Source organism: Aythya fuligula, chromosome 2 (assembly GCF_009819795.1).
Source record: "Aythya fuligula isolate bAytFul2 chromosome 2, bAytFul2.pri, whole genome shotgun sequence".
Lineage (NCBI taxonomy): Eukaryota > Metazoa > Chordata > Aves > Anseriformes > Anatidae > Aythya > Aythya fuligula.
In genome coordinates this window covers 63,087,483-63,114,773 of record NC_045560.1, presented here as the reverse complement: position 1 = coordinate 63,114,773, position 27,291 = coordinate 63,087,483, and the positions used below count along the sequence as shown (strand labels likewise).

Sequence of the window (27,291 nt, the reverse complement as noted above, 5' to 3'; positions counted from 1 at the left end):
TTTGTATGATTGTGTTTATGAGCCTTTTTATGAGATTGTTGTCAGGAATGACTTTTTTCATTTGTATTTTTTAAAACTTTGTCTTCTGTCCAAGGGCCTTTAAAAATTGTAGATGCCACTTCTCTGAGCCAGACAAGATGTTAAGAACAAGAGGACTGACTCTAGAAGAGTGGGGTTACGTATTACTGTCTTTATTGATAGCATAATCTTTGGTGTTAATGAAAAGCCATTATTTATTTGTAAATGATAACATCAATTCTGGCAGAAAGACAATGGGATTCTCATTTCTCTGTTGTTTACTGCGAAGAATCAAATGCTAATATTGCCACCACAGCTCCTGCCTGCTGCTCAAAATATCCTTTGTTCTGTTATATCAAAAATGGAGGCTGTACTTGGCTTTGGACCAAGGCTTATGGCTGAACAAATGGCACAGGACAGGTTCAGACTCCGCAGTGCACAAAGGATGTGCTGAGAATAGCAGGAACCTTTTGAGATCAGCAGAGAAATAGTGAGGATTCCAGAAGCATCAGTTGAAATGTCATGAAATCTTGACTGTGTTTGAAGTATAATGGCTCATGATTTTCCAAATCTCCTTTACAAGGCAAAGCAGTACAGAAGGATTTGGACTAGGGAATTTGAGAATTCAGATGCAAGATGCTCATTTTGATTTATTTCTAAAGGATATAGATATATCTAAGTACGAGCTCCAGGGACACATTCATCCAAGGGCAGTCGGGCAACAGCGGAAGCGTAAACTAAGTGGAATTACACACTTAAATTTTAATCATACCAATGTGGATCAAAGGGAGAATGCTTCTTTTATGTTTTCAATGTATTAGAAGATAGGACTTAATGCCCAATTAGAACTGATGTCACTCATAGTAATGCATCAGTTAAACAGTTACAAATGGTTCCAGTCAGTTTTGCATCATTACACTGCTCAGAAATCCCCTGCCATTCCCCTGCAATGTTTAGTGGTTCCAAGCCACTCAGTAGTGCTAAGCTTGTCACCAAAGCTTCTCGTTTTCCTTGCTTCCTCCCCTATGAGTCAACTGTTTAACTATGATACAGGTCAGCTATTTATATTCTCATGCAGCATTGCCTAGCTACTAAACTTGCTAGTGCCTTTTGCAAGCTCTTTATTTGCAGTATTGCTCTGGTTAGTTGCTGCCACAGTGCAGAATTTCCTTCCCTATCATGGAATGAATGAAACAGCTAACTCAAATAGTTAAAAGCAAATGAAATGTTACCAGATTCTGGACAAAGGCTAAGCCTAAAGGCTATAGAGGCTAACTAAATCGATAAGGTGTTTAAGCAATCACAACTGCATTTGCAGAGATTTGGCTGTATGCATTTGCATTTTGATTGCATCCATGATCACTTATTCTTGACAGTGAAAAGAAACGGTTCTTTCATTTTCCCGTTTGATTTGATTCCGTGTACTGAACTCTCTCAAATTGCACAGATGACACGACTTATAGAAGTACAGAATCATGGTCCCATTGTAGGAAAAGAGACCGTGAGTGAAGAGAGCAATCGTGGCTGTGCTGTATATTTTAAAGCCTTACAGATATGCTAAAAGAGATTGTGCACAGCTGAATGTAAAGTCAGTGGGCCTTGTTTAATTCTGCTTGAGCGTATGGCAGTCAGATGATGTTTTTTCCTGCCTTTAACATGATAAAAGTCTTTCTTTTGTTGTTCTTTGTGTGAAGTACTGATGTTCTGAGTTTTCAAGCTGCTGGATGAGGGAAGTTTCAGTTAAGTTGGACTTGAATGTAAGTTGGAAAGTACTGCTCTAGATCCCTGTAAATGCAGCAACATTTTTTTTCAACAAGTAATTGTTTCTTTTATACGATCATTGTTTCACATGGAGCTCATTTTTTCAGAGCGAAAGGAAGAAGTCGTACAGCACAGAAAGCATTCATGAGCTTGGGATCATTACAGATCAACCAAACCACCACTGCACAACAAAACTATAAAATGTCACTGGTTTATATGCAATGGCTGTGGAAGAAGGTGTCTAGGAAGGAATCCTAGCCTGTAGAGAACCAGAGATCTCCTTGACACATTATGTGGAAATAGGGATGGTTTAATACTCGATAAAGTTCTGTTGTCCATATGGAAACTTGCTGGTTTGAACTAGTACTGAAGAAGAGCTAGTTTCGTCTGAATAATTAAAAAAATAATCCAATAGTTTTCAGATTTGAAGACAGGTCTGTTATCTTAAAAGCATGTAACTGATAGCAGGATTTTGCCTATAGTGCTGAGACCAGTGAGATCAGAAAATTACTGATCATATATTACTCTGTAGTTCCCTCAACCCTTCTGTCATATCAGCCCACTGACTTTTGTCATTCTTACATCACAGGAACACGGGAGGAAGCTAACAGCAATTTTTAAAGCCTTAGACTTTCCTCGTTTGTTCTCTCTCTTCACAAGGCACAAACTGTTCAGTTGATGTCATCTGAAGGAGAATAAATAAATTTTTCCAAAAATATATTTGCATTTATGATCTTCCCTTAGCTCTTTGTTCCTCTGTGTGCTCAAGCATGGGGACTGTAAAACTGAAGAAAGTACTACCTCTGAGCTTCTCTGTTGTGAAGACAAATACAATGCAGATCAGCAAAGAGGCAAAAAGAGCTCTGGCACATCAGCAAAGAGTCAAAAGGCTTCCCTTCTTTCCTACCTTCCTTTCTCCTGTGGAAAGTCTGTCTTAGACACTGAAGTACTTCGGAGGGGATTACCTGTTTATTTTTGGATTGGTTAGAAATCCTTCTCTTCTTATGATTTGTAAAGGGCAGATGGGACTCTAGAGGACAGAAGAAGGAATACTCCGGGTTTTAATAACCAGATGTTAATGTGCTGGATGACCCATTCTTTCTTTTTTTCTTTTCAGTAGTGTCTTATAACTATAATCTTATGATATCTTTAACACCTCTTTAATGACAGTCATCTAATTTCTAAATTAAACTACCTAAACATCACACTGATGTTTTTATCAATTTTGAATGTTTGAATTCAATCCAGCTAGAGACAAAGCCTATAGCTTAGACCGTTCAGTAATCTGCACTGTGTTTTAACATGGTTTTCCTCTGCCCCTGCTCCCAGCTTTTACCTGAAGAGTGGGGAAGCACAACAGTTCTGAAAGGCAAGACATTTATTCAAGCACAAAATTGTTCTGATCATAGTATTTAACTATTCAGTGTTTTCCTGCCTTAGTTCTCAATAAGAAAACCATAGTGTTTGAAATTATCCTAAAGGACTTAGAGTACATTTCCGAAAGGTGGCCTGTTTCTATAGTTACAATGCTTGCTTGCTTTTTGACCAGCCATATTTTCCCAGCTTGTGAATATGCTGTGGGTTATGCATCAAGTACTCCAGCCATTTTGTTAATACTTGGGAGAATGATGGCATTTCTGTTTAAAGCCCTGATGTCTCTAACAGAGAACTTCCAGTGGTTTCAATGGGGTGTTGGCAGATTAAAGGTACAGGATCCACGTGAATGTGGAAATCAGCAGAGACCAAACTTCCTAAGTGACACATTTTTATTTTATCGATGGAATAGCACAGCTTTGCTTTCTTTTGATGATGACTGCTGGAACATACTGCCAGACAGAATGATTTTTGGTATTACCTACTGTGCACAGCAAGGCAAAATTATGGTTCTGACACACTTCATATTTTATAAACCATCTACACATTCAGTTATTTTTTTAATCTTACCAGGCTTACTGTCAAGTTGATGTTTCAACCTGTCTTTTATGTATTCTTAATGAATCTAAGTGAGGATATAACTGATGAATTCAGACACCTCTGAATCCATGTGATGGTATATGAACTCAAGCTTTAAATATTACCCGCATATTTTTTCCACCTAGTTCTTGACACTTTTAACTCTTTTATCAAAGTAGGATGAAGAAAATAGATTTCCTAAAGGATATATAATAACATTTCTAAATGCACTGCAGGTTTCTGCACTCCCGGGCAAGGGTAAAACTTGATCTTTGAGCAGTCCCCATCATGGGCTACTCTTCCACTCAATTCTGCTAGAAATGAATTAATTGAACTGCATAGGATCAATAAGAATCATATAGCACTGGTAATGGTTTTGGCTCATTGGCATTGCTCATTGCTGTTTTTTCTTGCTATTTCAAAGTGTGTTTTAGCCTTCTTGTATTGTCCTAAATGCTAGTAAAGTATACTAGCAGAAGATTGTGCAACAAAAGGTGACAGACCCTCAAATAAGCTTCACAATGTTCCTGCAATGAAAGAGCATTATTTGCTGCAGAGAAAGCTTGTTGATGCTTTATAGGAAGTGTTATTTTTAGATGCATAAACTGAGAAACAAGTAAGTTACTTGTCTGAGTCATACACTGATGCTGTAGTGGGGAGATGTCTAGAACAGAGATACCCTGACTCCCATGCCTTGCTATAACATAACTTTTTTTTTTTTTTTTTTTTTTTCTGGAGCAGGCTAGATTCTGACCTGGGCATGCCTCTCACTGTTGACTCCTTTGGACAGAAACATCTTGTGAGACTCTCAACCTTAGAGGAAAGAGGATGGATTTCGATTGAATCTCAAAAGTGTCTATTTTCTTTCCTCCCAAGGGAACTAAAAGAGAAGATTCAGCCTGAGATCTTAGAACTGATCAAGCAGCAACGTCTTAATCGACTTGTGGAGGGTACCTGCTTTAGGAAACTCAACAGTCGACGTCGACAAGGTACAGCTGAGACTTCCGGGTCTGACTTTTTATTATCACTTCTGTCTAAAAGTTGAGATGATGAGTACTGCTCTTACTAACAAGAAGCTTGGTTTTATTGCTGTCTTGACTGATTTTACTAGGGAACATCTGAAAGAATCTCGTGGTTGCAATTGTAGAATCTTCTTTGTTTCACTGGAACTGGTTTTGGTTTCATCTGGAATAAGTTCAGCATTTGATGAAAATCTCAAGCAGCAGTCTGAACGTAGTATTTCCATTTTTGCCTCGGTGTCCAGTTTCCTTGTTCTCTCAGAATAAAATTTCTACCTCTGCAGGAATAGCACATATAACTTTGTGTATCCACAATTTGAGTGTCTCAGAGTTGGATCATTTATTTTCTTGTAGGTTTATTTAAATTATATTACTAAACAAATAACAGATGTTCAGTACTTTTATACATGTGATGAGCTCATTTTGTACCTTTCCCTCTGGTACTGCCTGTCCTTAGTTTTTGCCATGAATTACCATATACATTAAATATATTATGGAGTTCAAATGTACTTTTAAAAACCACTTAGATCAGTAATTTGTTTACATTCAGATGAATAATGATTGACATGAGAAGATTCTTTTTCCCAATCCTATGAGTCATTGCTCAGTACTAGATTTACAGCTCGTTTTTTACAATTAAACTCTTTATGGTTCTTTTTCCCCTCATAGGGGGGCATGCTTCTTTCTTAAAACAAAATAATGGGTATATAGTATAAATTGAGCAGATTAATTAGAATTTTATCCCAAAAAATCCCTTTAGAACCCTTATTTTGTCAAGATTCAGATTGCTGTTTGTTTCCCAACTGCAAATGCAATGAAAAATAGAAAGTTACAAAAGCTAAGTACTGCCAAAGTACTGCCATATTTGAGACCTTCAAATCAATTGAGAAAAGTTGCTTTCCTCACAGAAGGAAGAATCCCCGCAGTGCCTGATTTCTAAGAAACAAGCAGGCAATTTTCCTTAATGTTGAGTGGTTATTTTGGAAAATTCCAAGCCTTTATCAAAGGGTCAAGTTGCGGAAAAATATGATGCAGCTTTATTTACTCTCTGTCAAGACTACAAACACCTATAAAGCACTTGGAGCAGAATTTAGGGAAAGAACATTAATATTCTACCATGACTTCTGTACAGATTTCATAAGAAGGCATGATATGTGTTTCCCTTCAGCAACATCTTTGTGGAGTGAAACTAGCTGAAGTAATGTATAGTTTTGTTTGGCTATCAGTACTGTTGTTTTTTTTTGTTTGTTTGTTTGTTTTTTATTTTATTCTTTTCAGAACCTTAATCCAAATGACTGAAATTCTAGGGAAGGAGCAGGGTCTGTGGCAAACCTACTTGTTTTGGCAAATCTCCAAGTAGAAGATAGACTATTTTATCTTAAGCTGTTGTAAGTCCGTAATTCATAGGATCAAAAACCGTAGAAGATGTAAATTGGTTCAACTTATTTGAGTGGACCTGAAAATAATAATAAACAAAAGAAAAAGAATAATAGCAACTTGATCTTATGGTCCACAGTTAAGAACGTTACTGTGTACTATGCCTTGGAGTGAACTGTATGGGCCACCAGATTGCTTCGATGTCTTGTTTATTCAGGGCCAAAAGAGTTCATGATTCTTTGGAAACAAAATATTTGTTTCCATGCCTCAAAGAGCTTACTTACCTTCTCTGAAGGTGGTTTGGTTTGGTTTGGTTTGGTTTGGTTTGGTTTGGTTTGGTTTGGTTTGGTGGTTACTGGTTTGGATTTTTTTTCACTTTGTCCGATAAATGTTCATTTAGAAGGGCATGTTTCCACATGCCCTAGAGTTGTGTGTACCTTATGTCAGTCTTCCTCTATTCCCTGAAGTGAAAGTGTAAGGTATCCCCCTGGGAAAAAGGGAGGGAAAAGACACAACAACCATTACTAAAGATGACAAAACTCACCAAGGTCTAACACTATGTAATCCAATGAACAAGAAAAGCATTGTAAACACAAACATGTTTGGTTTATAAACTGGTTAACTGGGAAGCGTCCCTTTTAAGGTATGTACAGTGCCTGGCATAGTCCATATAGCAAATAGTTGCAGTTGACACAAAGTGGAAGAAGCTCTATTGAAACTCGCCTCTTTCCTTCAGTGTTGCCTGTACCCCAACCAGAGCAAGCTCTAAACCAGGCCTGCCATGATATCAAGAACTAGAAGATGAGCTAAAGTGAAGGACCAGAGGCATAGCAAATGATGATAAACATCAAGGCAGACCAGCTTTCAGATAACTCCCCTGTATGTCCTACTAGAAATGGTACAAGTCCCAAACTCCTGAATGTGCCTTCTCTTACCTTTACCGTACCTCCCCATCTCTTATCCCCTAACCCACCCCACACACAGTACATGTGCCCTGTGCTTACTGAGAGGATCAGCAGGAGCCCCATCACCTGCCCACTGCCCCAGCTCACTTGCTGTGGAGCATGGCCATGGTCCATCCAGGTTGACTTTGTGCCAAAACAGGAATGGGGAATGCTGTGAGGCATCACGGTTTGCCCGTTAGGTGGCAACCTCCCTTGTAAGAGTAGTGAGATCAGGTAGCTGTTCTACCTCTATGTGTACTGATCCGTTTACATCTCCTATAATTCTTTTTTCTCTTGAGACAATCTTGGGACAAATGTTGCAAATCTACAGATTACACAAGAGGAACCTGAACGTTGCCTACAGAGGAGAAGCTGAAAGCATTAAATTGCCTGTTTAAAAAATAATTAACTGGCATTATTCCACAATAAATTCCATTTAGACTGTTGTTTGAACATTTGGTAGGACACACATGGTTAGTCACAGTAAGTCGAAACAATTGACTTACAAAAACAAAACAAAAAAAACAAACAAAACAAAACAAAACAAAAACAAACAAGGAGGGAGATTGCATCCTCTTACGACCTTCTGAGAGGAGGTGAAAAACATTTCTTACATACAAGGCATTGGAACACATCCAGTCCAACAGGTGATTCTTTTCAGGGAGCGGAGCTGAAGGTTAAGCGGTGAAGTATCTGCAGTCAGATCTCTGCCTTTTGTATTCCAGCACGGGATTATTGTTCATCAGGGTCTCTCTGCAGCCGAAATCCAGAAATACTACATGTATTATCGTCCCAGCAGGATCCTTGCCACTTTCAAAGAGTACATGGCCTTTGCCTTGCAACATTTCATGGTTGAACTGCAGTACTAACTCCTGTTTTTATTAGGCATTCTTAATCAATAGGAAATGAAACAGTAAAATCTGGTCTGCTGTTCTGGTCACTGTTCATTGACTAGCTCTGCAAGTCCCCACTTTGTTCTCTGATTGTGGACATCAGCTGACAGACAGCCCTTTTCATTGTTCTCCTTCCTTTGGTAATTCCTGAAAGAAAGGGGTGAAGACTAAATCGAAAGCCTACAAAGCTATTTATAACCCTAAATGTTATTTTTTCCAGTAAAGCTAAGTAGCAGATCAAGACATTTTATTGGAAATAATAGATACTTCTGTAGCTGTCATCCAGTATATTTGTAGTTTGTTGCTGAGTGTACTCTTGGAAATAAATTCCCCTGTTAGCTTTATAAAAGATTATAGAGAAATTGCATGTTATCGAAGTGGTTTTGCAGTCGAAGACAAGGTTTCTTGTACAGTTATATTTGGAAGGGAAAGAAAGCCTGATGATGCACACTACTATATTAAAACACAAGGCAGAATATTTTTTTTAGTAACCTGGAAAGAGAAAACTTAAATTAAAAAAATCAAGCAAAGACAAGTTTTCCATCTCTTGCTAGGATAAGTGACTCACACTTTTGAATGAGAACACACTTTGTCTTTTTTTCTGCAAAAAGCTACTGCTGCTACTTTGTTCCACCCTCCCACACTCCCATAAAAATAATATTGTTCAAGTATGTGACATGCTGAGAGGAACTGGTTAACCAGAGTGCCTCTGGCATTACCACAAGCCAATTAATCGCCAAGCCTTTTCAGAACTTGTTGGCTTTCATCTAACCAGCTAAGACCAGTTAGAGTGACAGTGTGTCACTGTGGTAAGTATCTTAGAGAAACAGCACAGTGAAAGAGAAAGGGTGAGTCCACAAACATGTATCTAAAAGCTACATCCAAATTTGGAAGGTTTTACTGACATTATTACACGTGTGTTCCCTTTGCTAAATGTGTGATCAAGCCTTTCTTTAAAAAACAAAAAACAACCCACCTTTCATTTTTTAGTAATCTGGAACATATCCTGGGATAAAAGGTATGCTCACAGACTTTTTTCATTGGACATCTGAGCTATTTTCTCTCCAGAGGTCTAACTCTACAGCACTTCTGTACTAACCACCTCAATTCTTCACTCGGGATAGCATTGTTAAGGGTGTATGAGTCATTGGCCATTAATGCACGTGGAAATACCATATGAATGGCCACACACTCTGTAGCCCAACATCAAAATGTTCTGTGCCCTACTATTTGGTCACAGTTTTGAATATTACTCTTCTATCCAAACTGGTAGCTGGTTTTGCTATTCAGGATTTTTTTAACCTTGTTTTAACAATGTGCTAGGATATGTTTAACCCACTAGCTGTTTTAACAATTGTTTGAAGCTTAAATGTTTAAAACTTTTTCAGGCTTAAAAAACAAATCAAAACAAACAAACAAATAAAAAATCACAACAGAATGACTACTACAGTTTCCCAAAGAAGAATCTCTAGCACTTGAATTTGATTGCATCAGAGGTCAGTGAACTAAGAGATAGATAACTCAGTGGCAACATTAAATGCTAGTGCCTGAAAATTGTGATGAAATCACATTGTATCTAAAGACTCAGTGTTCAGCATCCACTCCTCCTTCAGTGTGTACACATACACACAGATCTCTGTTGAGGAGTGCAGGGGCTGTTGAGAATTCGTGGCACTTCAGCTTAGCAGATTTGTATTTAAGAGCTCTGGAGGTTTTGGTCAGTAGTTCTTCATTGTTTTATAAGCACTACTCTCTAATCATAGTAGAGAAGAGTTCAGGGTTTTCTTTTTTCTTCTACATGTTTTTTTGGTTTATCTATTTGGAGCTGAAAGTAAATGCTCGCCACCTCCCACATGCTCTTGTGTAATTAAGGCTTCTTTCACCCTTCTTGTCAGTGGGAACAATTTCATACGATATTTATTTTGACTGCAGCATTACTTTATATACTCCACTTCCAACAAAATTGCATTCAGCACCTGTACTAGTAAAATAACATACATCCCATTCAGAGCTGCTCCCCTCCAAGGCGCCGTGATCTCGCATAAGTAGGTTATTGTCTGATAAACTGTAACGTCACATAGAGGAAAAGAAGAACCCCAGCTGGCTAAGGCTGAGGTGGTTGTAGAGGCTCCGGGAAGGCAAGAATGGTTATGCCCCATCACTGGTGTGCTGTCTGCCCTGCTCAGCCTGGCTGCTGCGGTCGCTCAGTGGCTGCGACTGAGGGAACCTCATTAGTTCCATTTATAGGTTTCATTTAAGGGCTTTCCCCCTGACAGCCACGCTGTGGTGCGATGGCAGTTATTAGTGAGCCCACAGGAGGATTGCACTGGACGTGCTTCAAGCTTCACTCTACGGCTATTAGTTATTTAATTAACCTTGGGTTATGGGGAATTGCTGTAAGAGGCTTCTCAAGCCTTCAGAGCAAGGCTTTCTTATGATAAAATCACCTCTTTGTGAAAATGAAGTACAGAAATTTTCACTGGGCCTTTTCTCCTTTTGTTATTGGAGCAGGGGGTTGAAATGGGAACAAGGTTACCAAAATGGTCTAACTCTTAGGAGGCTGAAGAAGAAACCTTTTACAAACCCTCAATAAAAACTATAGCCCCACACTAAGTCAAAAGGAATTCATAATATTTTACTTTACTTTATCCAGTTATATCATCATCTTCACCAGGTTATTGACAAAGTAGTGAGACCAAGTTGGCTTTTATTAGGGAAAAAATGGTAGTTGTAATCTTAGTGTCAGAAGGATATATTGTCCTGAACAGTCTTGGAAACACCGAAGTTGCAGTTAAAGCTAGGTATGTAGCCTCCTGCTACAATCACTAGAGGCTTTTCTGTGGTAGACAAGGCGCAAGATGGTCTATCATCAGGTTTAACAGAATATATTTTTTAAGTGTCAGGTTTTGAAATGCTTCTGGTAGAGTTCTCTGTAAAATTTCTGAATCTAGAAAAGTTTCACATGCACAAAGTTTCTGATGCACAAGCTGCCCGACAAACTGCTTTTGTGTGTATTCTTCAGATGACAATCTACTGAATGAATGCTCCTGCTTGCTCTTGTTTCAAATCCCTACAAATGCTTTGTAAGTGGGATTTTCCTCTTGACCCCATGCTGTGCAATATGGTACGTGCTGCTTACGGTCCTGGAATGCTTATATTTCAGCAGCTCTTTTTCTATGCATCACAGAATCATCATCTCAGGCTCTCCTACCCACACACCTTTTAGTAGTGCATATGTCTTTGAAGCAAGTAAACAGAATCTTCCCCATCACTGTGTTGACCTTTTGCCAGTGGTTAGTAAGGTCTTTTGGAACTTGTCAGAAGAAGGGCCTGAACACTCAATAAGTGGTTGGAAATGTGTGGTTTATTTTCTCCAAACATTTTTGCATTTTGACAAAATCTTCTAAAAAGCTGTATGGCACCCCACTTTTGACATTCAAACTGAATTGCCTTTCTCTGTGTTATAGTGCATTGTATTTTAAAATGGCTGGCTAGGGTACTTCCGAGGGTCCTTAAAAAGGAGTAGGGTCTGTGAAGATTTTACTGAAGGAGCGAAGAAGTCCTTGCTTTGCTAACACCAGACTGGTGACTGTACAGCTCCTCCTGCGTTTATCCCAGCTGTGGCTTCATCCGCTCCTGGCGACAGCAGCATGATGGGGCTTTGTCAGTGCTAGCATTTCCCCTAAACTCTCCCTTCGGCTGCTGCTTGGCACAGCATCAGTGCTACCTGCAGCGAGAGGAGCACAGAGGCAGAGAAGCCCCCCCCAGCACTTCAACGTCTCGCCTTGCTCTAAGCTTCTGGAGATTTATAGCTTGGCTGTAACAAGACTGTATTTTTGACAGCTTAGCATTGTGATCTATTTATTAAATAGAAAGTGCCCTGACAAGAAAAGGTAACCTTGTTCTTGCTGTTTCAGAAAGGGAATTGGCAAGCACCACCCTTGCCTGCTAGGCAGCGTGGTAGCCCTGCTCTGCAAAGCTGATGTTCTTCAGGGGATAGATTTTAACAAATAGCACTAAGGGCAGTTATATCCTGAGAAACAGGAGTTGGCAGGAAGCATAAGTATACATCTCCTAGGAAGGGCTAAAATGCAAAGAGGAATGTGATACATGCCCATTTGTGAGCACACCAACCACTGAGTTATCTAGAAGACAATGGACTTAATGTTTTTAAAATCTTTGCGTGTTTGTTGTGTTCATTCTCCCCATAAATATGGGAGTGTTCTCTCAACTACAAAAAGACATGAGTCAAAATTTTCTTAAGTTATGGAGTATTTCAAATGTATCAATATTTGGATGTGCAACAGATGACATCTGGCAGGGCTTAATTCTCACATAGGGGGTTCAAAATAATGAACCTTTTATGGGTGTGTTAAATTTAGCTGCTAAATGCAGTGGTTACTTACCTAGGATGCATATCATGGGTAACAAAATATCATGTAAAACTAAGTCAGCTGCTTCTTGCTAGTATTTGTTCTTGGAACCAGTGGCAAAATCAAAACAGAAATGGTAAATGAATGCCAGCTATGTTTAAGCAAGTGAAATTACTGGGCAAAGTCCCTGCCCTGCTTTTCATACATAAGAAATATTTCTTCTTCAAAAAAGCGGGGGGGGGGGGACAGTCCTTCCTTGTAGTGCCTCATTTGAGTATCCAGTTGATAATGCTAATGAAGACATGTCAGTGACCTTGTTTTAATGCCTTTATTTTAACAGACAAATTTTGGTATTGTCGACTTTCGCCGAATCATAAGGTGTTGCACTATGGAGACTTAGAAGAAAGTCCCCAGGGAGAAGTCCCTCATGATTCATTGCAAGATAAACGTAAGTCATGCACAGGGATTGTGCTACTTTTGCTTCTTTCAAGCTCTTTATAAGTGGTAGTGGATTTTTCTTAATACAGGACATTATCAACAACTCTGTTCATGAAGATACATAGCAGAGGACATTTACTCGTGCATTCAAACACTGCTGTTCTGGTTTTGGCAAGCATGTATGAGGACTGAGCTCAGCTTCCCAATGAGCTTATACTTTCATTCAGCTTGGAAATGTCGTGCTTTTCATGGGGAGGAACACAGTTTATTTTCATTCCTCATCTAACTGCAGATGTCACATTAAAATACTTTGGCATATTCAGAAGTGCTTCCTGTCCATGGAGACAGCTGTTTCTTTTGCTGCAAGCAATCTAGTGACATGGAAAACAGAGGTCTTTTTCATTATCATGGCAAGTGGACTTAAAGACAACACATTGATTGCTGTGAGTGGTATTGATAGGACCTCACAGTTAGTTTGTAACAGGGGACATGCCTTTGTGACACCTCCTGCCATGAGATTTCTTGGGATATTTTGTAGGGACCAAAGTCATTTTGGAGCCCTTCAGAAAATCATGCTCTCATGAAAAGTTCTCCTTAGTCCTTCAACATGATTTGTAGAGGTTCAACCTGCAGTCCCAGGAAAGTTTTTTTTTGATGACTGAGACAATGACCAGTGTAGTTTCCATCACCACAAAATGACATCAAGAAATCAAGCATTGAATAAGAATCCTTTTTAGTTGTTCTTTTCTGAATTGCCATTAGTAATAAATGCCATTCTCAGCATTATCAAATCAGACACACTTGCACAAGTATTCAAGTTGGTGGTTCTATTTCTTTCATGAAATGACAGAAAGAATAATTTTGCAGATGACAGAAGTTTCTCCGGCCTGCAAACTGAGAAAGGAGAGAATCAGTGATTTGAACTTTTCTGTGTGTTAGTAAAACAGAGAATTGTTTCTCTTCTCTGGTCCCCCAACCTATCTGCAGGCAGCACCTTTTAAAATTTCTAAGTGCTCCCAGACACAGACTGGGAGGTAAGGAAGAACCTGTCTACTGCTGGAGCCCTGACAGTTCACGGTCAAATTCACTTGTTTTTAGTACCTTCCTCCAGGATGTTTCAGGCTTTTACTGCAGTCTTGGCAAAATGTAGTACAGGTTCTCAAATTGCTGCATTGGCACTAGAAGACACTATTTTACTGGACAAGGCTTAGGGAAATTGCCCTTGAAAGTTACAGTAGTATGAGAATGGCAGAAAAAGAATGAAGGTCACACTTGAATTGCAGGCACAGTTCCTGGACCAGCAGTTCCCAGATTTGGTTGCATTGAGCATATTTCCATGCTCAAAACCCCTACCTGGACTGCAGGCTTCACTTTGCATTTGCGTTTCGCACATGCTCTTGAAACTACTTGGGAATGTCACAATCCCATTGGGACAGCAGGATCCTGCTTTAGGAACCAGTGGATCAGACCCATGTGTTCCCTGTGCATGCCTGCTGGCAGTGCAAGTCCTGATGTAGTTTGAGGAAGATACGGTTATTTCTTACATTTCTCAGACTTTTCAGGCTGTGAAAGATGTAAGATTTACCCACATTAAAGTTTAATAAAACAGAGTTGAGAATATTACAAGATGTGATATTATAAAGTGGCACTATTTTAAACAAGTCGAGCCAAACTGGCTTGGGAATTTTACAGAATATTTTCAAAAAAATACTTAGTTGTTCTTTGGATAGGTATATACTGAATTTTGAGCTCTGAAGGTCTGAATATGATGTTTAATGTTCTCCATGTCCACCAAATGTGGTGGTTTCCATCTCTGGGGAAGGATGTGCCTTTAGATTTCACTTTTCTCACTTTTGCTGATGGTTAAGATTGTCAGTACTTGTGGACAGGTCAACAGATAAAAGAAAAGAAGTGTGTAAGAAACTGGAGGGCTGAGAGAAGTAGCATAGGACATTTTGTGTGCTCCTTGCCCAGCCTGAATAACTAGTGTCTATTTCCAAAAATAAATGGTGGCTGGTTTGTTGTTTGGTTGGTTGGTTTTGGTTGTTTCTGTTTGTTTGTTGTTTTGTTGTTTGTTTGTTTTTGTTGTTGTTGTTTGTTTTGTGTTTTGTTGTTCTTGATTTTATTTTTTATTTTTTTGTAGACGTTTTTACTTCTGTGAATGTCATTTCTCTCTTCAGGTTGGCACAGTTAAACAAACTGTTCCAGCTGGAACAGAAAGCATCTGCCCTCTTTTTCAGGGCTCTATCCGTTGTGAGCACACTGAACCTGTGCTTATACCCTCCAGGATCTTGTAGTCATCTTCTGGTACCATTTGAAGTCTCAGGCTTTCGTATTATTATGCTGTTCTATATATATGTTCCTTTCCTGAAGTTGCAATGATAATGAATAATTTATAGATAATTTATAGTTTGTAGAAATTTTATTTCTTGCTGACAGTATTGTATTGTGGATTGTATAGATTCTCTGTAATGTAATTACAGTTGGAAAATTGACTTCCACTTGAAGCTTAGAGAAATTTGTCTTGATGTTTTAATGACCTCATGATGTTTACTCTCTGAGTGAGTCTGGGTGACAGCAGCTTCCAAAACTTTTTATAACTTTTTTTTTTTTTTTTTTAATGATTTCTGATAATTCTTCTTAAAGCAGTTGGAACGGGTTGTTATAAGCCTTGCTAGTCCTCATTCCTGTTAGTACTAGAAGTGACTAAAATGCTGATGGCAGTAAGAAAAAAACATATTTATATTTGAGAAACTTAAAGAGGCAATAACAGAAGGACAGCAGTATCAAGTGAGATCAAGGGTCCAACATGCCCAGGATCCTCTCTCCAGATGTCTGGGGAAGAGCAAAAAGTGGGCAGGCATAGTACATTAAGTAAGAGAGTGATCAGTGTATGCTATGTACACAAGTACACCGAGTACACATAAAAACTATCAAGATGCAGGTACATGTTTAGATGAGAAGCTTTTTCCCAAGGTAATCACAGAATCACAGAATTGAAGGGGTTGGAAGGGACCTCGAAAGATCATCGGGTTCAACCCCCCTGACAAAGCAGGTTCCTTAGAGCAGGCTGCACAGGCAGGCATCCGGATGGGTCTTAAATATCTCCACAGAAGGACACCCCACAACCTCCATGGGCAGCCTGTTCCAGTGCTCCATCACCCTCAAATCTCAACAGGCAAGCAAATACCATCTTTTTATCACAGAATCATCTAGGTTGGAAGAGACCTCCAAGATCACCTAGTCCAACCTCTGACCTAACACTAACCAGTCCTCCACTAAACCATATCACTAAGTTCTACACCTAAACGTCTTTTAAAGACCTCCAGGGATGGTGACTACACCACTTCCCTTGGCAGCCCATTCCAATGCCTAACAACCCCTTCAGTAAAGAAGTTCTTCCTAATATCCAACCTAAACCTCCCCTGGTGCAACTTTAGCCCATTCCCGCTCATCCTGGCACCTTCCTACAGCCTCCTTTAAGGTACCTGTAGAGAGCGATAAGGTCGCCCCTGAGCCTCCTCTTCTCCAGGCTGAACAACCCCAGCTCCCTCAGCCTCTCCTCATAAGACTTGTTCTCCAGACCCCTCACCAGCATCGTTGCCCTTCTCTGGACTCTTTCGAGCACCTCGATGTCCTTCTTGTAGTGAGGGGCCCAAAACTGAACACAGTACTTGAGGTACAGTCTCACCAGAGCAGAGTACAGGGGGACAATCACTTCCCTAGACCTACTGGCCACACTGTTTCTTATGCAAGCCAGGATGCTGTTGGCCTTCTTGGCCACGTGAGCACACTGCTGGCTCATATTCAGCTGACTATCCACCAATACTCCCAGGTCCTTCTTTGCCAAGCAAATTGCTTGATGCTTGAAATTTTGTCAGGAACCACTGATGCCTGTTCTAGTTGTTCTTACAGATTTATTTCTTAGAACAGACTGAAAATGGTGGTGTGTGTGTTTGTATACAGTTTTAACATGCTGGTCTTGCCTCTTTTTAGATTCTGTAGCTTTTACACATCTTGGTTATAACTCATTTTCTGTTTCTTTGTTTGTTTGTTTGTTTTTCCTGTTTGTTGTTTTGTTTTGTTTTGTTTCATCATCACTTTTGGATTTTTTAATGCAGTGCCAGTGGCAGATATAAAAGCTGTTGTGACTGGGAAAGACTGCCCTCACATGAAGGAGAAAGGAGCTCTTAAACAAAACAAGGTATGTTTCTCAAACTCTTATAAATACATACCCTGGAATACAAAGCTTGTCAACTTGACCTTCCCTAAACTAATACAGATATTTTTCATTCCAGCCTGCCACCTTTCAGTATACACACACACACTTCAGCCCATCTGAGTTAAATTATTAGGACAGCCTATTCTCCTTTACTCATTCTGTGACAGATGTGCGTTGCGATATGCCCAGAGCACATTAGGATAGTCTTTAACAGTGATGCCTTCTACCTCTAAAGTCAAGCGGTTTTGACTGCTGCTATAGAGCAGAGCAGCAGTGACTGTTGGTACCTACTCTTATGTTGTCTCTGATAAATAACTAGCTTGTTCAGGCTGTATTCTCCAATGAGCTGACATACAGTGAGCACAGGCATATGCCAAAATTGCAATTAATGTCCAGCTGTTGATAACTTCAAATCCATTCAGGTAAAAAAATTGATGCCAACAAAAGGATGTACGGTCGATGCTAGGCAGTTAATGAAGTGAATAAGGATGTGTTCAGCAATGTATTTGGAAAAAAAATAGGAGACATGGTGGTCAGCTTCAATTAGATTTATGCTACCTTTCAGAATTTCAGACTCAGCTTAAGCTAAGACTCAAGTTGAATCTTGCACGTTTTGTTAGTAACAATTGCCATCACAGCAAGAAGAAATTGAATTACTAGCAAAGTCTCACTTATTTGATGGTAAAGGTATTCATACCATATAGTATGATATATATTAATTTCCATTGGGTTGTGCTTTCTGACCTTATAAGTAAGAATGAGATTCTAATGATATTCAGTCTGACCTAGAACCACACCCTGAGCTCTGTGAGATGGATTAGAGGATTTGAGTCAGTTTCTAGTTACCTGAAATTGAGGAGTTTGAGGTCCAACTAGAAAGAGATTTTGGTGGACAAAATTCCAAAGGTAAGAGTTCCTGCTTCGAGACTTTGAAAACAAAATGCACGCACCTAGTATTCAAATAAAATCTGGAGAAAACAATTCTGAGAGGAGCTATAGAAAATGAAAGGACACTGTCAAAACTATGTCACACCACTGTTGCAGCTTCATTGCTGACCTTTCTTGCCTTAACTATGGCTGGAGAGAGATACACAGAACATCTCAATTGTTCATGTATAAGAAACACAAGGAAAGATGCTTTAGATCTATCAGGATACCGTCATCTCTTTTCAGCATTAACTTTACACGGTCAGAAATGAAAAAAAAAGTCAAGCCAAACGAGGAAAAAAGTCCCAGGAGTATCTTCCTTGTTAATTTTTGGAATCAGAGCACTGACACACATACACAATAGATTGCATACAACTCATGCCTCAAGTTACAGATGAACCATCAACAGCATTTTGCTGGGGCATTTATATGATGCATATAAAGTATTTTTAGTGCTTCCTTGTCTTAGCTCTCATATGTCCTCACAAAGAGGAAAGATAGGAGCAACGAAAGCAGTGGGTGTCAGTGACAGAAATGTGTCGTCTTTATGGAGCAATAATGTCTAGATAGTATATAATGCTAAATAGCAGAGCTGCAGATCATTTTGTTCTCAGCTATCAGCATTGCCCCATTTCCTTCGGTAAAATAGCTTTGGACTGGTGTAAACTTCTGGCTGGGGATGTGAAGATCAGGAGTTGGTAGGTAGCACATCTGCATCCACAGCTGTTGTACAATATTGCAACAATTTAACCAGCATCATAGGAATAACACATCATTGTTTGCTGAGTACCAAGTTAATGTGGACAGTGAGATGAAAAGGAAAAAGCCCAGCATGGAATGCAATTTGGCTGATTTTGGTGTATGAAACCTTTCCCTTTTTGGAATTTCACACTTGGTGATGTATTTTTTGAAAGGTCTTTTCATTTGGCGCTTTCTGTGTGTGTGTGTGTGTGTGTATGTATGTATAAGGTGTATATATATATATAGACCACCTTAATGTTTATTTATTGGCTGCAAAGAAAATAGAATGGCAGAATGCCACTGCTCTGAATATAGCTGGAACTGGCAGAATGTCCATAACAAAGGCTTCAGCATCTCATCATTTTCTGGCACATGGCTATTCTTCTTCCAGTGGGATCATTTAGAAATAAATAAGAGTTAAACTGAGTTGGAATTTGCATGCTTATGAAGCTGGAACAGCATGATAGGACCAGACCCGAGTCCATCATTGTTCATCTTGTGTTCTTAAATTCGAAGTCATCTTTTCTTGGGTAATATTAATGAATTTCAAGGACATGAAATATACTAGATTTCACAGCATTCAAAACAAAGCTTGAGAGAATAATTTGGATAAAATGTTGCTGTGTATTTGTATATATTCTTCTTTCAACCTGTATTTGCTGATGCAGCAGGCTTCAGACTTGATGCCTTTTTATTCAGCAGAACTGATTCTGCTCACTTCCCTGTTCCTTTGCAGCTTCCCTTTTATTTCATGTTGGTTGAACAAATGCCCTGCCACTGCATGTATATGTAATTCTCTGAAGAGGTTCTTCTGACTCTGGCAAGTAAACTTAACATGGCTGTTATCTCAGCCTTTGGCAAAAGACATTGGCTGAGGCTGTTGACAACAGAGTAGGGAGAAGTACTGAGATCATTACAGCTGCATAGGATCAATCAGCTATAGAGACTTAAGATATCAGTTTATCATAAATAGTGTGTCTTCTATTGGCTTATATCAGAGATTGAAGGAGAGGGGGAGAAGTCTGGGGAGTGGAAGAGCATGTTTCTCCTCATACCACCTGCAATAGCTTTCCCTGTGAAATCGAAACCAATTGAAATTCAATTCCCTGTGGAACTGAAATGTCCAGCAACCAGGTGAGGCCTCTTTTTTCCTGTTTCCATGAACATGCCTCAAAAGAGAGGCACATTGTGGGTCCCAGTGCCATTTCCTCTTGCAAGCATCTAAGGAAGGACAGATGTCTGAAATGTGCAAGGGTGGAAGGAGTTAGAAATGTCAAAGGAGTGAGTTCGTCAGGTTGAGGTGGGGAGAAGTAAAGCAAAACAAAGAAGGAAGGAACTGATTCTCCTGGAAGGAAGAAATGATAGGGGAGGAAGACCAGAGACCAAGAGATCTAGATCTGGTGTAAGAGGCTGGAGTGGAAATTGACTTTGAGAAAAATTGACAAGTAGGACAGAAAACAGAAGAGAAAGCCACAGACGGCTAATGGAGACTTAATACTTTTCCTTTAGGAACTGCTCATTCCTCAAAATCCTCACCTGTCGTTGATGAGAACATAACAAAACCATGTGGGTGGTCAGCCACAGGTCAGCCAGCTCAACTACTGAGACCACTGTCGGTGTGGAGGGCTAACTGGCAACTCCAGCTCCTTAGGCTTCCATTTTCCCTTGATGGTTTGCTGTGCCTGAGGTGATAGAGATGCCGGAGCCTGGAAGCTGCAATCCATGAGTCTTTAGTCCCAACAGCAGCCAACAAAGAAGCTGAACTGGAGCCAGGGCTGCCAAACTTCCACTTTCCCACATAAAAGGAAGTTTGGCGCCTTCAGTCTAGGCCTTTCTGTCTACTTGACTGGGAATGACCAAACCTGGGTGTCCCTGGGATGTTCCTCTTTCAGGCAGGAATTTTCTCTTTACCTTTTTTTGAGATAAAGATCTTCAGTCCTTTAAAATTCCTCAAAGGACAAATATTCAGAGATGAGGCCTGTAGGACTGTTGACCTTCGTGAAATTCAGGAGCTTCATAGTAGAGTAGTAAAAGCCCTTTTTGCAATGATGTATTTCATTTTCACAACCTCAGTTACATGACTTGGCATGTTCTGATGTCAGTAATTTATAACACTCTGTGAGGAGATAATGCCAGGTTTGTGTGGGCAGAGGTAAATTTGTTTGTGTAATGAGGGATATCGCTCTTAATAAGGTGTGGCTGAGAGACATGCCTAAAACTCCAAAAGGCTATGTGAAACATGAGCAATTTGTTTGCTTAATGCACCAACAGTATTAGTAGCTGCAGCTTCCTTGGGCACGGACTTGTCTCCTGTGGCTTGGCAATACAGCAAATTGGACCTAATAACTAAATTCAAGGAAACCAACAGCATTTCCCATGAGATCCTGATCTCTGATCAGCCAAGATTATCCCTAAGGATTACAAGTTTTTATGATTCAGATTCTGCTCTTAATCAGACATGCTCAAAAATGAAGTAACCCTTACTGAAATCCAAGAATCTGTGCCAGTTTTGAATCACGAGATCAGGTTAGGAATCCAGACCAACACATATGCTGCAGTTCCTGCAGTCAAATCTTCGGTTTTAAAACTAGGTGTAGTAAATATAAGAATCAATGCTCTTGTTGCTGCTGGTGTGCAGGGCCTGTTGTCAGCTGAGAGTCAGTGAAGGTGACCGGTATTGGGATTGTGAGCCTCAGGAAGCCAAGAGGCTTAAGGAATAGGACTTATGATACAGATCAAAGTAGTTCTGAGTCAGCATTCTCTTGCTGGAGCCATATTTTTTTCCCCACAAAGTAATTATTTCTGTATCAGCTAGCTTACAGGTTGTGAAATTCTTGCAGCAGCGCTTGTAGTGATGTGTGCAGTAACCATTATAACATTACGTGCTTACTGCTGGACGGTGAAATTTCATTATTTATTCAAATTGGTTGTGTTTCCCCATAGGAACCTAGCTCCAGGTGCCTTTTAGGGAAGACCTATGCTTAATGAATTCACTTTGGCAACCTTTAAAATTCCATCTTTAGTGCTGAGGAGAAAAATGATGATTTATCCTCTCCCAAGATTAATTTTGGTCTTCACAACCAAGTAAGCCAGATTGTTCAGTTTGAGTCTGCTGATTCTCATTCAGGTAAAGACAAAATGACAGAAATCTCCTGAGAATGAATAATTTCACAGATTTCCAGCAGTGAACAAAAACATCAGTATATATCAGAAGATTAACTGTCCTGACAAGATTTTTGACGTAGGGAATCAAACCTACAGAACTTTGCTAGTTTGCAAGTCAATCCATGCAAATTGAAGAAACCATGGGTCTTCACAGAGAGTTTGTTATATGTGTACTTTTGTGGATTATATTGATTTTAGTCCTCAACATCATCTAGCTCAAATATGAATTCAAAGTAATCTGTGACCAAGTGAGTAGCAGTCAGCAATAGGCAAGGTGAGTTAGCTTCACTTGAAGCATCTGTGTTGGGCTTCTTGTTGTGCAGTGGTCTGGTACTCCTGCACCTTTGGCCAGGTAAGGGGAGTATCATAACCTATTTTCTCACTTGTTTTGGGGAACAAGGGGTAGTAAAGAAAGAAAGATCTCAATGCTTGATTGCTTCTCGTGGTGCATTAACATACGTTCCTTTTTCTTATTCCAGGAAGTGCTAGAGCTTGCGTTCTCTATATTGTATGATTCAAGTGGCCAGTTGAATTTCATTGCTCCGGACAAGCATGAGGTAAGTCAAGTTAAGGGTGCAGAAACTTCTTTGAAGCCTTCTTAGTTCCCTTGTGGTAGCAGCCAGATTTTAAAGAACATAAGAAAGGTCATCCTGTCACAGAGTACAGGACAATCTGAACCTGTGTCATATCTCAAAACAACCTGAAAGCACAGGGATTAGTATGTGAGCAAGACCTTCTGCAATTTTCATGCATATCCTGGGCTACGTGTTTTCTATTTAAATGCCACAGAGCACCGTGGGATCTGAATTCCAGGACAATATTTCTAAGCCCTACTGAAATGCATACTATAAGAGTAAGAAAAGAGCTTGGGTGCAGACCTCACAGTTACACAGACCTTGTTCATCTTTTCCTGGTGCAATAAAGATTTCCCCTTGTCTGGTCTGCTTTAGACATTGGAGTATTTTGCTGTGTGTTCACTTTGGTGAACTTTATTTCAACGCCAATGATATGCACAGGCAAGCTGTTCATGAATCACTGCTGTCCTCAGCTCATCTTGATCGTACCAATATAATCAGGGGAAGTTATACCATCTCTAGGTCTCAATTTCAGCCAATGATTTGTGTTCTCCAGAACAGCATATCCCCATTTTCTTCATTTCATGTTGCTTAAGACCATTTATGACAGGTGATCACAGAATGTCCTTTCTCTTGCATCTCCATAGATTGATGCAAAAGGAATTTGCAATCAGTCTCACTTGCATAAAGGCAGTGTAAATACAAATAGCAAGGCACAATGGCAGTCTCCCCCCTGCTCCTTTCTCTTACTTGATAACAAAATAGACAACATCATTGCCTTTTGGAAGATGATGGAACTAATTTATCTAATGATGTGGAATCATCACAAGTGATTCACTCCAAGAACTTGGAATTTCCAAATAAAGATTTAGCAGAGTACCTATATTAAAAAAGTAAAGAAGCAGTAAAGTTTTCCATTCTTGTCTGCAAAGTCACAGGAGTTAGTTTTTCATCTGCACAATTATTTTATGGTGTCACATGTGGTCTCAGTTCAGGACACTGCCTTGAGATGATGAAACACAGAAGACTGCATTTAGCTGCATTATACTGTAGTGTTATTAAAGTGCATGAAATTGCATTACAAGTGAAGTATATTTAGTTACACAGCTTCAACATTTGCAATTCTGGATAAAAACCTTCAAATAAAAGTTAATTTTAGGAGAAGAAATGAGGTTATGCTCATTTGGATTTTCCTGGGTATTAATATTTGAGTGTCATTTTCAAGTATGTCCATTCCAGAGAAAGATTTGCTGGTAAATTTTCATCCAAGAGAAACGAGCAGTAGGATTCAGGCATAATGCACCATTAGAACTGTAAGTTTAAGCCAAACACGATCGTCTTCATCTTTTAAACTGGATGTATGTTAGAGGCTTTCTGATATAAATTCTCCAGAAATTAAATTCTAGTCTGTTTCAGTTCGTAAGAGCCGTTGGTCATGAAAATCAACAAATTTTTCAGCTACTTCTCTGGCAAACATAGCTTAAGGTTTCAAGTGTATTTTAATGTTCTAAATGTTCAAAAACTGCTACTGCATTCTACTGATGGGCAGTAGCATTGTGAGATGTAGTAACCCCTTGCTAGTGATTGTGATAACACACCTATTATCTCTATTTCTCTTTTTGATCATATGCAGCTTCTTTGAAACAAAATGAATATGCTCAAAAAAGGGACTAAAGGCAGAAATCTCTGCTGCTACTTCACAGTTCCCAAGTGAACATTTCCCAACGGGCATCTCCCTTCCCCTGTACTTTTTCATGGCCTACAGAGGAGTGAGTTGCAATTATAGTAAAAATTACAAGTATACAGAGGGAACACCCATGAGGAAAAGCAAATAAGTTGTTCTGAAGCTCATGATTCTTCATCAAAGTGACTGAGATGCTTGTTGATAAAAGTGCTAGTTTAGCCATGTTGTCAACTCGGGAAATTTGATAGGTGACATCTCATGATATGGATAGCTTTGCATGAAGTGCCAGAAATATTAGCGCACTATGTTGGTACATGAAATCTGTAAGGTCAGACTTACTGGGTGATTTTTTTCAAATACTTCTGCAGTCCTTGTGATTGTAGAGAGATTTGAATTGGGAATAGAGTGTGACCTAAAAACTAAAGTTGAACTAGGATTGTAGGATAATTCAGATTGTAAGAGACCTTGGGAGGTCCCCTGTTCAACCTCTTGCTCAGAGCAGGTCAGCAGTGAGCTCAGATCAGGTTGCTTGGGGCTGTATCCAGATGGATCTGGAAAACCTTCGAGAATGGAACCTGCACAACCTTTCTGGTTGTCTGGTTCTGCTGCAGGACTCCCAAGGTATTTCCTTAATAAAATCTCATTACAGAACCACTGTCGTTGAGATTTGGACCTTGCACTTGCACACTTAAATTTGACAATACCCTTAGCCATCTGTTGGAGCTTACGGCTAGCCAGAGAATTCAGCACTGTGAGATCACTCCATTGTATTTGTTTTTCATTTGAATACTAATAGCTGGTTTCAACTACACAGCAAAAAGGTGGATTAATCTTATCCTTGATTTTTGACAGAGAAACTGATGAGAGAGGCTATAATTAGGTTTCATTGGAATTTTATGAAAATGAATCTGTAGTAAATTAATTTTTCAGTGGCTCTTAGTCTGTTTTGCATATTAAAAAGAAAAAAGCTTCTGAATGAGTGCCTCTGTTTTTCCACCATCTCATTAGGATTTCTCTCTGCTCAAAATGTGCAGGAGTTTAATTAGATGCACTTGCCAACATGGAGATTAGAGAGGAAGCCCCTTTTCCAGGCCATTGTACTCATCTGAATTGTGGCCAGAATTTGGTTTCTGTGGGCCCTGAATGAGTTATATCTGGAAGAGGAAAGAACTGTAGTTCTGCTTTCTGGCTCACTGCGATTCCTCCCCAGAGAAAGTGCTGGCCATACTCACTGAGCAGGTGATAGACGATTTACATCAGGTGCTGCATCTGTTGAATGGATGCACTGCACTTCTGTAACCTGAGCAGAGCCTTTTGCCTTTCTGTTCCTTTTCTTAAAATGAATACCGGGGAAACTTTCCCTAATAAAGATTTTAAGTAGATAGTAAAAAATAAATAAAAGTAGTACATTTTAAAGTAATTACATTTCTAGGATAGCTCTTTTCCTGATATTCTGCATACACTCCACAAAAGCTGCATACTTTAAAAGTCTTCAGTGACATACTTTGGGGGCCTAGAACAGGCAAGGTAATTGCTTCCTTAGTACTGTGAGCAGGACAGTCTGAACCATCAAGTCTTTCCTAGACAGCTAATTTCATACTAAAGCTGCATCATGGCTTTCCAACACCCTGGGTGAAATCCTAGCTCTGCTCCTGTTTCATTACTGACTTAAATGGGTCGGATTTCACATTGGATGTTGAAGCGTGTTAACTATCCTATTTTAAACACATGCCCTTTTTCTAGATGAAGACATACCCCAAGAGGGGGTTTTCTCTCTGTCTTAAAAATAATCTTCATTTCTGCTGTAGGATGAAGTCAACTGTGACTATCTTTAAACTTGTCGATATCATGTAGCAAATGGTCAGCTAAATTTAAAATCCATTTTTTTGGCATGAAATCTAGCAGAAGTATTTGTAAGATAAAAATGTAGTTACGGTTGATTTAATTCTCTCCTGCAAACTAGGACACAAGTTCATGATTGCAATCTTTATTTTTAGATGGTAGCGTTTGAGTACTTCTGTTCATAGTTGCATAAATGGCTTATAGTAATAAATGAAAGGGACTTATCTGATTTAAGTTGACTGTAGATCACCAATCTCCAACTGTTTTGTTGTATATTTAAAATATTCAGACCATGTTTATCTCAAGCTGTCAGTCACTGGGAAAGAACCTCCTATTAGGAAAAAGTTAACAACAAAGAGAAGGGATTTTAGAGGCCAATTCAGCATTTGCAGCATTTGGAATTACACCGGGTAGCTTGGCATTTAATTTTCGTGAAGGATGCAGCATTGACTGACTGCAGTTTTTGCAGTATGTTATTTTGTGCTCTGTGAAATAGTGGTAAAGTAGGCATGGGTATGTCAATGAGAGCCTATTCCCACACATGTCAGTTGACACCACCTTACTATGGCTTGTTTTGCTGTAAATTAGATAGTTGGTAGAGGATTTCTTATGGAAAGAGTAAAGGTGAATTTTGGCTGGTATTCACCTCACCTAACTTAGAATTAAAAGTCTTGGAATTAAAAGTTCGGTGTAGAATCATCAGGCTCTCTTCTAAGTACTTGGCAAAGATAAAGATGGGGAGAAGGAGGCATCTCCAGATGTTCAGTGTCCTAGGTTAGGTATCATTCTTTCTCCCATAACTGTTGAGAACAAGAAGCTTGGAGGAGATACATAACTGTCCAACCACCTACATGTTGTCATTTCTTCTCAGTTTAAGGGAGTTCTTTACCTATTTCCAGAGCACATCAGTGGAACATGCCTTCTTCATGATACAAGCTGGTAGAATGAATCAACCTCATTTTAGGTCTCTGTGTACATCCCTGAAGGAGCAGTAACTGTGAAGGACCAAGCCAGACAAACAATTTATGTTCAGAAAGTCTATTAATGATAATTTTTATATTTTCCCCATGCAGTATTGTGTATGGACCGATGGGCTGAACGCCCTTCTTGGGAAGGATATGTTGAGTGATCTAACGCGGAACGACTTAGACACGCTGCTCAGCATGGAGATAAAGCTACGCCTCCTTGACTTGGAAAACATACAGATCCCAGATGCTCCCCCACCTATCCCAAAGGAGCCCAGCAACTACGACTTTGTTTATGACTGTAACTGAGGCACCATTGAAACTTGCTTCAAACTGGAAATATTATAACTGGAGAGATATTAAAGAAAAGAAAAGAAAAGAAAAGAAAAGAAAA

General features: G+C 39.5%; 1 protein-coding gene across 5 annotated transcripts in view; it reads left to right on the top strand.

Moving 5' to 3' along the window:
- The window catches only part of ELMO1 (engulfment and cell motility 1), a 313,771-nt gene extending 286,480 nt beyond the window's left edge, over positions 1-27,291 (top strand). For all 5 annotated transcript variants that reach the window (XM_032181430.1, XM_032181431.1, XM_032181432.1 and 2 more), the window contains 5 exons: positions 4,609-4,721; positions 12,679-12,786; positions 16,898-16,980; positions 22,311-22,388; positions 27,006-27,291. In XM_032181430.1, the coding sequence (XP_032037321.1) occupies positions 4,609-4,721; positions 12,679-12,786; positions 16,898-16,980; positions 22,311-22,388; positions 27,006-27,206 (583 nt within the window). In that variant the 3' untranslated portion in view covers positions 27,207-27,291. The remainder of the gene's footprint in view (positions 1-4,608; positions 4,722-12,678; positions 12,787-16,897; positions 16,981-22,310; positions 22,389-27,005) is intronic.